Source organism: Moschus berezovskii, chromosome 28 (genome assembly GCF_049115385.1).
Source record: "Moschus berezovskii isolate FMDL1 chromosome 28, NW_MosBer_1.0, whole genome shotgun sequence".
Lineage (NCBI taxonomy): Eukaryota > Metazoa > Chordata > Mammalia > Artiodactyla > Moschidae > Moschus > Moschus berezovskii.
The window spans coordinates 16040210-16051782 of record NC_142487.1 but is presented as its reverse complement, the minus strand read 5'-3'; the positions used below and the strand labels follow the sequence as shown (position 1 = coordinate 16051782).

At 37.7% G+C, this 11573-nt stretch overlaps 1 protein-coding gene across 3 annotated transcripts in view; it reads left to right on the top strand.

Annotated features, from left to right (window-relative positions):
• SMAD2 (SMAD family member 2) overlaps positions 1 to 11336 on the top strand; it is a 90485-nt gene extending 79149 nt beyond the window's left edge. For all 3 annotated transcript variants that reach the window (XM_088833437.1, XM_055417315.2, XM_055417314.2), the window contains 3 exons: positions 1968 to 2105; positions 2421 to 2565; positions 5993 to 11336. In XM_088833437.1, the coding sequence (XP_088689563.1) occupies positions 1968 to 2105; positions 2421 to 2565; positions 5993 to 6116 (407 nt within the window). In that variant the 3' untranslated portion in view covers positions 6117 to 11336. The remainder of the gene's footprint in view (positions 1 to 1967; positions 2106 to 2420; positions 2566 to 5992) is intronic.
• Positions 11337 to 11573: the final 237 nt, after the last annotated feature.

The window sequence follows — 11573 nt, the reverse complement described above, 5'->3', positions numbered from 1 at the left end:
TTGTTTACATCTCCTAGTTTTTTCTCCGCTTCAGTGAATTCATATATCAGACCTGCGCACTATTAATCTGAAGCAAGAATTCTAAAACATTAACTTCCTCAGAAATAATTCAGAGGATCTTAGAGTGTGGTGGTTCCAGGTGCCCTCTCAGGAAGTTTATGAGGTGAAAGCTGTTTTCGTAATGGCGCTAGGATGCCGTTTGCCCTCCCATTCTCTTGTGACTCGACAGCGAAGTATTCCAGAGCTTACAAGGCTTGTGATTTTGCAAGAAGTTAAACATAGATTCTGATGAAAATTCTGCTGTCTTAAGCCAGACATTAAGGAGGTTTGCAAAGACATAAAACTCTTCTCACTAATTTTTTCCTTACTTTGGGAAATAGTTACTTTTCATAAACTTGTTTAATATGTAGTAAGTTTACTGTTTTGATTTTCAAATGAATTAATAAATTGTTTTTGAATCTTTAGTTTTAACACAATATGTTAAGTTTACATATATTTAAGACATATGAACAGCAACATTTTGGGACATTGGGGTTTTTTGTTTGTTTTTGTTTTTTTGACAATGAGGAAAAAAATAGTTTGAGTGCTACTAAAATAACTGAACATAATTCTCATCACCTTAAAGAAACTTCTTTTAATAATAGTGTGCTTCTGTTTTCATTTAATTAACCATAGCCTCCTATGAGAAGTAATGCTGATCACTAAAGAGTCAGTGTGCTATTGCAAAGTGCTAGTGGCTTCGGAGATGTTAGTTGGCTCCATGTGAAATTTCTCAAATTTTGCTTGATGTGTAAATTTTACATAATCTCACTGAGGTACTCAGAGGTCTTGTAGGTGACGAAGGCCTCTGAATATCCATCCACCCTTCTTTAACTAAAATACTTCTGATTTTTCTGTGTTTTCATTAGGGCTCTACATAGAAATTTAACAGGAGGTTAACCGTACCATATTTACTTCTAAATAAGTAGGTTTACCCTGCTTTTTCACCCTACCTCATCTGAAGCTTGAGGTCCCCTTCCATACTCAGAGGTGATTACTACAGAGTTCACTTCCTTGACGTTATAGCACTGAGATCCTCATTTCCTACAGACTGTCCACTAGAGGCTACTCTCAGCAACTAGAGGCCGCCTGCATGCCCTGCTCCATCTTCACAATCAGCAGTGAAGACTCTGTTAAGTTCTTCTCCCTCACACTTTGAGTCACTCTCGCCAGCAACAGCCCAGTCCCTTTACGGTTTGTCACCTGATTAAGTCAGGCCCACCAAAGATAGTCTTCGTTTCTTGGGGTCAGTTGATTTAAGAACTATACATCTGAAGAATTCCTTTAAGCACTACTTCATGTTTGACTGAATAATTGAGAAGATAAACACACCAGGGATGAGAATGTTAAGTGCTGTCTTAGAATTCTGCTTTTCACAGTTTTTTTTTTAATCCTTATTTCTTAAATTTTATGTATATTTGATTTGTCAAATTCTGAAAGAGGTATATTAAAATCTCCCAATATAATTTTTTCTTACCTCATTCTGCCTTTGTAAACAGAGATCTGGTTACCACAATAATATAGTTTTAAAAGGGGCAGATGATAATTTTTATTATTTTTTTTCTTAAGCATAGTGGATTCTTTAAAGAAAAACTGTGTATCATAATGAAGGCATATTAATCTAGACATCAGTTAATTCCTCAAATGAATTAAATTGCTTTATTCAAAAATATGATTTGTTTGAAATTCTTTATTTTGCTTATCCACTTATTAAGCACTTTTAATGAGCACGTATTATCTTTACAAATCAATAAAATGATTGTTGAAAAAATATACAATAGTATGTTTCAAAGTTAAATTTCAGAAAAGCATAGCTGTGGGAGAGATCATCAAGATATTTTATACCGTTTTACTCTAAGAAGAATGTTCAGAAGTGATGTTGAAGTAGTAAATGTTGTAAAACTAATTCCATATATATTTCATTTTAGGGAGAGGAGTGCGCTTATATTACATAGGTGGGGAAGTTTTTGCTGAGTGCCTAAGTGATAGTGCAATCTTTGTGCAGAGCCCCAACTGTAATCAGAGATATGGCTGGCACCCTGCAACCGTGTGTAAAATTCCACCAGGTATGGATGCAACAATATAAAAAAGCCTATCATGTCAACTTGCTGAGTTTTTCTTTGCTATTAATTTTCAGAATCAGGAGATGATTTGCATGCTCATATTCAAATGTCTGTTGGAGAAGGAATTGGCAACCCACTCCAGAATTCTTGCCTGCAAAATCCCATGGACAGAAGAGCCTGGCTGGCTAGGGTCCAAGGGGTTTCGCGACTTAGCAACTGCAACACCACCACCATTCTAATATCTGTAGCTCTTTTAAAATAATTCTCTTATACTATCTTCTTTGTACATAATGTTTTGATATATTTTTTCAATCATAGGCTGTAATCTGAAGATCTTCAACAACCAGGAATTTGCTGCTCTGCTGGCTCAGTCCGTTAATCAGGGTTTTGAAGCCGTGTATCAGCTAACTAGAATGTGCACCATAAGAATGAGTTTTGTGAAAGGGTGGGGAGCAGAATACCGGTATGAAATACATTTTCAATTCTTAAGTTTCTAGAGTGTAATTCTTTTTCTTCCACTCCTTGAATCTTCTGAAGTTTATCCGTATTTTCATTGAAGTTTATAGAGAGCAAATCTTTTATGTAAAATAACAAAAGAAAGTTGGAGCCCTCTAGATTAAAAACTATTGCAAATTCCTGTGCTGGCACTGTAGGACACAGAGTTAAAGCGCGTACGGACAGGCGCCGTAACAGAATGCAGAGTGTTAAATACCGTAAATGGCGTATGGGAAGGGTTATTGGTTCATAGAAGGAGAGCTGTTTTGCTGGGGCCGGGAGAGGTAGAGATGGCCCAGAGTCTGGGTTCTAAAAGGTGTCTAGGATTTCAGTAGTCATAGGTGTATAGGGGTGGCAAGTCATGATCCTGGTGGCAGAATACAGTTCAGTTTGACTGGAGTATAGAAAGTAAAGAAGAATAGGACTGGACAAAGAAGTTGAGATGACTTCAATATAAGGTTTAAAGGGGAACATTATTCAGTAATAGAAGGGGGTATTTGGGTACCAGGCACTGTGCTGTGTTTTAAATGCAGTAGCTCACTCCTCTCAGCATGGCTAAGAATTACTGTTACTGTTTTTATTCTTTCTTTACAAGGTTGCAGTCTTTGTAAAGTTTAAAAAAAAAAAAAAAAAGGTCCAAACTTATTTATTTGGAAATAGGCTTAGGTGAGATATAATAGTTTGCCCAAGAACATGCCACGTGTTCTTAGTGGTAGAGACGGACCTGAGGAAAGCTCTCCTTGACTCTGCTCTAAGGATAGTAGTAGCAGTTCCGTAGTTGAGTTTTATCAGAACCAATCTGTTATCAGGGAGTAAGAGCAATTAGGCTGTTGCTAGATTATAAACAGTTGATTGGATTCCACATCAAAGAAAGGGAATAGTTAGTTCATCAGCATAATAATGAATAAAACTATAAAATACTTAGTCTTTCTCCAGTTCACATTACTTACAGTCTGAATGTCTGCTTAAGATATACAAATGGTATAGTAATAATACTCTTGTTTCATTCAGCAGTTTGGGCCCTTCTTAGAATTTATTTCATTCGAACTTGATTCCCTGTCTTAAATTTTGAGGTGTATGACTTTTGTGATGATGAGATTTGAGATCTACTGGTTTGACTACTTATATAAAAATATACAATGTGTTATATATTTGTATAAAGTGAGACTTGCCACTGTTTTGTCCAAGTTATGTTAGTGCAAGAATTCATTTTTTGACTTTGCTGTAGCTCTTTTGTTTTAATCATTTCCCCTTTGAGATGGGATAACGTGAAACAATGCTGACTCTCTTTTTTGCTTTGAACTTGGCTTGAGTTGATATTAAAATTGGATTCAGATAGCACTATCTGATACCAGTTTATTAGGTCAGACTTTTTTTTTTCTCCTTTGAAAGATTATAATGTTGTGGAACATGGTAGAAATGGAGTGGCATTAAACATGAATCACATAGGTCAGGGAGAATTCCATGTATATCTATGGGTCTCCTGTTAAGACCAGTTTTGATTGGTGGAAAGAGATACTGTCTTTCACTGTGGTCTCTACTGTTATTTAACCCAGAGATAATATAAAATCTGTACAAGAAGCAGTAATATGCAGTATGTCTTCTTGGATAGTGGAGGTCAGGTACATCTACTTTGGATAATAAAATTTCCTTTAACATTCACAGATCGAAATAACTTAGATCCCCATATATCTGTGAACTGTGGAACCTTTTATCCTTAATGACACAGGTGCTGAGGAGATAGATTTGATGTTTGGATTTTAAACTACTTTTCAGTTTCTTTAAGTGCCAGCTTGATTCCCAGCGTAGTAAGGGGAAATACAGATGTGTAAAGAATTCATGTCTCACTTAAGTGAGTTAGTACTGAAGTGAATAATCAGGCAGGGGCACAGGTAATGTGAGTCTCAGACCCTGAGACAAGGGTTTGCCTGCTGGAAGCTTACTCAGGAAGTGGGGGGAACACTGCCCAGGAAGGAGGGAGTAGGGAAGAGAGGCAGGGAGGGAGCACCACCAGCACCGTCCTTAGGCCGCCGCCTCTGGGGGCGGGCCATTAGGGCCGGTCCCTTAGGAGAGCTGCGGGAGAAGGGTAAAGAACACTCAGTCACCCCACTTGGAGGGAAAGGAGACTGGGTGCTTAAATGCCAATTCCTGTGTCACTGGTTGAGGTCTGTTCCTGGAGATGTTAATTCCTTGGCACTTCTGGTCTGTTCCATATATGGACAGAAGAGGTTCTCAGGCACAGAAATGCAGATACCTAGTGGGCTGGGGAACACTGAGGATCTGAAGGGAGTAGCAGGAACCACCACCACCTGCTTCGGAAAACCACATCCTCTGAAGTACAGTCGTCAGTCAGTCAGTTCAGTCAGTCAGCCAGTCAGTCAGTTCAGTAGCTCAGTCGTGTCCGACTCTCCGCGACCCCATGAATCACAGCACGCCAGGCCTCCCTGTCCATCACCAACTCCCGGAGTTCACCCAAACTCATGTCCACAGAGTTGGTGATGCCATCCAGCCATCTCATTCTCGGTCGTCCCCTTCTTCTCCCGCCCCCAACCTTTCCCAGCATCAGAGTCTTTTCCAGTGAGTCAACTCGTCGCATGAGGTGGCCAAAGTATTGGAGTTTCAGCTTTAGCATCAGTCCTTCCAATGAACACCCAGGATTGATCTCCTTTAGAATGGACTGATTGAATCTCCTTGCAGTCCAAGGGACTCTCAAGAGCCTTAGTTATACTGAGCATGTGTCACTTGAAGGCGAAGAGTTGGTAAAGGCCTTTTCTCATGTTTGTGGGGTTGTCATGTTGAAGCAAACAGACTTACTGACTTACTGTATATAATAAATAAGAACTAAAATCAGTATGTGGAAGTGACAGGATGTCCTTGAACAGTTTGTGATTTTTAGAGGATAGCTTGTTTAGTTGAAGTACTAGAGGTGTTTCTTATTAAAAGCCTGCGTGATTTTGCTAAAAGGGATGTTGGTTGTTGGTTTTGTCAGAGGACATTGAACCCCAGCTTTGAACATTCTGTGGTAAGCTTGAGTCAGAATTTTTGTTTTGATTTACTTTAAGTCTGAACTCTGTTCCATTTGGACTTCATTTTCTATTTGAGTATTTTCTATTCTTTGGATGATTAATAAGTAAAGTGACTTTATATATTCTGATTTGCTTGGGACAGTGCTGGTTTATGTCTCTTGCCCTGGCAGTGATTATTTATAACATTGTAAGTACTTTGTTAGACTTTAAGGATTAAACAGTTTTCAAAATAATAGATGTCCAAACTTAATACTCGTTCAAAAAAGAAACTAGGTTTTAGTATATACAACCTATTGATTTATCTTAGTTCTTCCATATCCCTGTTATTCTTTTGATTTTGTAATTATTTTCTTTCATTCTTTTAAACAGAAGGCAGACGGTAACAAGCACTCCTTGCTGGATTGAACTTCATCTGAATGGACCTCTACAGTGGTTGGACAAAGTATTAACTCAGATGGGGTCCCCTTCAGTGCGTTGCTCAAGCATGTCATAAAGCTTCATCACCAATCAAGTCCCATCAAAAGACTTAATGTACCAACTCTTCTGTCATAGTATTTGTGTGTGGTCCCCGTGGACTGTTTACTATCCAAAAATTCAAGAGAAAACAGCACTTGAGGTCTCATCAATTAAAGCACCTTGTGGAATTGGTTTCCTATGTTCAAATATTAGATGGGAAAATTAATGTCTAGAAATACTCTCCCGTAAAGGAGAAAGAGAAGATTTTAAAGACTTACTGATGTCTTGTTGGGCATAAAACTGAGTGTCCCAAAGGTTTATTAATAACAGTAGTAGTTATGTGTACAGGTAATGTGTCATGATCCAGTATCACAGTATTGTGCTGTTTATATACATTTTTAGTTTGCATAAATTAGGGGTGTGTGTGCTGCTTCTTGATTTAGGCAAGCCTTTATAAAGTTACAGTACCTAATCTGTTATTCCCACCTCTTTGTTATTTTTGTGTGTCTTTTTTAATATATAATATATATCAAGATTTTCAAATTATCATTTAGAAGCAGATTTCCCTTGTAGAAAAACTAATTTTTCTGCCTTTTACCAAAAATAAACTCTTGGGGGAAGAAAAGTGGATTAACTTTTGAAATCCTTGACCTTAATGTGTTCAGTGGGTCTTAAATATTCATTCTTTATGTGTTTGTTTACTTACTGCTCAATCTCATTATAAGGAGACTTTATGGAAATCTTTCTAAACCTCTCCTCCGTTTCTACTTTTCCACCGAAACAGTGTAGCATGACCTCCCTCCCCATCAGTGGCTGCACTGATAACTGCCAGCACCAGTTAATTCTGGGCGCAGTGAGGATTCGTACGGAGTGAGTCCCTTTGTCTTACACCTAATTTCAGTTTCAACAGGTAATAGTAGACTTGTGTAACCTGGCAGTCTTTTGGTTTATCTTTACACCTCATAAAAAATGCACAGGTGGCAGTATAATTATTTTCAGGGATATGCTGCAATTATTTCGATATATTTATCCTTTCTGAAAAATTCAATCTATAAACATAAACCCCCTTTTTAAAAGATACTTTCAAATATTTCAGTAGCAAACCTCTTTTGAGTTGAATTTCATTGGATTTAATTACCAGATTGTATTATGAAATGGCCTTTTTTTGTAAATGTAATTGCTTCGGCAGAATACCTAGAAAAGTAATGCTGAGGTCTGATCAGCAGATAGGGGCCATCTGTTTTTAAGGTATGTTGTATTAAATTTATAAAATCTATGTTATTTTACATAATTATGGATTCTGAATGGTAAAGTTTGGCAGAAAAGATGTTTAGCAAGTTTTTTATCTTCTGAATACCTGTAGTCTGAGCTGTTCTTAACTAATCCTGAATATGTGGTGACTGTCAGAAGCCGCCATACTTCATGCTCTGCAGGGACAGGCATGACCAGAGGTGTCAAAAGCTCTGTTGGAAGTCATTCTACAGCAGATAATCTTTATTTTATTTAGTTTATTGTTAACTCATTCCAGATTAAGCTTTTCTTGTTTGCATCTCAATAGAAACAGCCAGTAACCACTCCCGGTCCCCTTCTAGTAAGTTTTCATATTTTTAAAGACAGATTATCTTTGGTTGCTACTTGTGTTTTATAACCATATTCACCTGTATGTACAGGTGTTATTTTAAATACTTTCCGCATTTGATTGTTTTCTGTCAGATATTCCCCATTTTCCTATGTTTGTGTATGTATATACATGTTCATGTAAACTTGGTAGAGTGATTTTTTGTTCTACAGATATTTATTGTTCACCTGTTACATGTGCCAGGAACTTTCTTAGCCTTTGGGTAAAGGTGAACAAGACAGCTATGGCCCTTGCCTTTGCCGAGATAGCAGTTACTCTAATACTTAATTAACGTATTTGTCTATGAAGGAGATAAACAGGGTACTGTGATAGAGCAAAGCAGGGGGAAAGCTTCGGTAAAGTAGTAATGATTGAGCTAACATGTGAGAAAGGAGCAAGCCATGTGGAGAGCCAGGGAAAAATAGGCATTCTTGGCAAAGAAAATGGCATCCAATGCAAAGGCATATTTTAAAGGAAACTCATCATTTATTAGATGTTGATGCTTTATACAAAAACCTCTTCACAGATCCAAACTTGAGGATCAGATTGGTTCTACAATTTATAGTAGTCGAAGGTGGCCTTATTTTGTAATGCACTGCTTCATGTGTCATTCTTGTTAGTATTTCCTCTTCCTCAAGTCCTTACTACAAAAAGTTTGCACCAGGTCACTACCATTTAATGGAACAACCCTTTCTTTAATTCTGCCTTGGGCAAATTTTCACCATTGTAGCAACTGACTGCTTGCTTCCAGACGTCCTGCTGCCCACTGATTACTACTTGTACAGCCCATCTTGTGGATGGTATAAATGTCCAGGTATCACCACCGTCAGAGCTGTTGGAAGTGTGGAGGCTCTGCCCTTTGCACTTGAGAAGTTGTGTGATGTTAGGGAATACTGTTCCTTGTCTGGGGTCAAAGAACAACTCAAAATGGTAGAAAGTCCTGGCTGTCACTCTTGCATTGATATGTTAAGCAAAGCAGTACCATCGGTAGCATTTCAGCGATGGACCACGTCTCTACAGTTACGGTGGGATTCTTCTGCATAGGGTGAAGCTGGGACTCAGCTCTTTGGAAGCACCTGTTGTATTCAGTAGTTAGACCAGTCAGGCAGTTGACTTGGTGGTGGTGGTGGTTACATGAATATGAATATGTTCAATGGTCTTAATTTGCTTTCTAATGAGATGCTGGTTTTGCATTTTTTGTCCACTGTGGCCTAATGTTTGCTGATTGTTTTTTTCCTTTATAGGGTTTGTTTTCATTCTTCTAAGTGATACGATCTCCTCTTTGTAGAATTTCGTCTTTATTTAAATTAGCAACATCATTTAGAATTTCTTCTACACAGTGCTGGTAATGTCCTCAGTTTAACAACATGAGAACTGAAGGATCATGCTTTCTATCACATTTCCAAAATAAATGGTGGTTTTCACACTGGATTACATACATCTTAGGGCTGGTTTAGGGAATTGGAGCCTGGGATATTCCCACTGACTTCGGCCTGGCTGGCCAGTGGCAGCTTCATTTTTATTCTATATTGGAGTTCTACATAGATTTCTTTTTTAAAAAGTTTCACTGCTTAAAAAAAGGTTGACTTTCCTGACTGGGTTTGAACTACACCATACTAACTAATTGTGGTTGTACATTATGATATGCCTTCATTCAATGAACACTTACTGATGCCTGTTCTTTACCCAGCCAGTGTGATAGATGTTGAGTGGTAAGATGACTGGGATTTGGTACTGACTCTTAGTCTTGTGGGGGTTACTTTCTCCCTCAGGACCTGTCACTTTTGTCAGAAGAAAACCTGCCTAATTTTTCTTGAAACCTAAATATTCTTGTTCTTACTCTTATTCTGTATTCTGAGTATATACTTGCAAGTTGTTAATATCTAAGGGTTTTTTTAAAAAAAACCTTAAATCATATTTAAGGTTTTTGCTTACTTCATCTGTTCTTTACACATTGCCAGATTTTCTTCTTTGTTAAAAACATTTTAATTTCACTTAATTTGTGCCTTTATTATCAGTTTCATCAAGACTAAGATTTTGAAGGTGAAAAGCAATCAGTCTAGTCTCTTGCTGGTTCAAATCAAATCAAAGAGTATATGTGCCCAGTTGGTTTCTCTACCTCTTCCAAAAACTGTCCAAATATATCTTTAGCATCTTTTTTTTTAAAAAAATAATTAAATACTTTGAGCATTTATTCAATAATCAGCACCTTCCTGGTCTGGTTGATGGTGGGATGTAATATAACGCAAGACAATCCTCACTGTTCTTAACATCTGTCTTTATGTACAGCCTTGACTTTCATAGCTGAATGGTTCTGATTCACAGATTGCTGCCCCTGCACCATTCCCCCAGTATCTCTTTAGATAGTTAAGTAGTCTGTGGACATAAGCAGCCCATGAGCTTGTCTCTCACTCTGGCACAACGCATTGAGGTTTAGACATAACAAATTACTGCCTATTTTCTTTCCTTCTTGAGCTCTGTTTTATTGAGCCCTTTATATTCATCAGCTGAATTTCTTTCTTCCTTCCTTCTCTTGACAGCACGTATCCCTAGTGGTTCTGTGATTGCCCCCTTCCTTTCCAGCCATGTTTTATCTGCATACATCAGAGTGTTTCTCTCCTTTGAACTCTACTAAAGGCCAAAAAGGATGGTGCTGTTCATACCCAGGGTCCTGACTTTTTTCACCACGAAGGTTGATGTTCAGATTAGTTAGGTCACTCATAAATGGTTCAGAAATTCTATCCAGTTAAACGTGTGTGTGTGTGTGACGATCAAATAGCATGAATCATCACATTTTGTTTAAATTGTGTTTAGGATTATGAACTTCTCCAGCAGTTGCGCCAATAATTTCCCTATAATACCAGCCCAGTTTCCACCTTGGAGCATACTGAGTTGTTGTATTTAGTGCCATCAAGAGTAATAACGATAGAGTGTGGCGTCCAGAGGTGGTCAGAATTCTGTTGAGTTAATATCTTCCATTTCAAAGTTTTTATAAATATTTTGTCTGTTCAGATTACCTTTTGTGTGTGGGGACTGAGGGACAGATTTTCTCTTGGGAGTGGAATTCCTGTGTTGGGAGCCTCAACCAGGAAATGTGAGCTATACTGGATACAGATAGCATCATGATCACTTTTATGATAAGTTGTCTGATGTGTTCACATAATTTTTTGGATAGAAACTGTTTTCTCTTGGATATTACAGCTAACTTTATATATAGCATAACTGCCTTAAGTCTTTTTAGTAGGAAATAAATTATATAATGTGTGTGTATGGATTTATATATACATATACACTCATATAAAAATCTTAACAGTAGGGGTTATTTGCACACATTTTAACAGTATTCAGTGATTTTATTGTTTAGATCTCAGTAGAAAATTCATAAGTTGGCTTGCAGACATCTTCCTTTCGTGGATAGACCATCAGGGTAAATTTTTTATTCTGCCAAGGTCCTAATTTGGTGGTTCTGTTAGTATGCCATTTTTAGGCAGCTTGACAATTAAAAATCAGAACTGAAACTGACATAAAAGAAAAGCTCTTGAGTGGTCTCTGTGAAAGGTACTGACTTAACATTAACATTACATTAAAAATTGTTTTTAATAATAATGTTAGGTTGTGTGCCCCACCCCCGCCCGCCCCTACTCTTTTTCCCCCTGGCATAAGACTGCTGCTTTAGATAACCTGGGAAGTACCACTACCACGTCAGGTTTTCCTGTAATTAAGGATAGCCTAAAGATGACTTTCTTAGCTGTGCTCAACAGAAATGAATTTTCCAAAATTCTTTGGGTCATTTCTGATTTACAGAGGATCTGACCAGAGTGTATTATTAGCCTGAGTTAACTTCAGTGTCAGTTGGTTCACTGCCATGAGATCCAC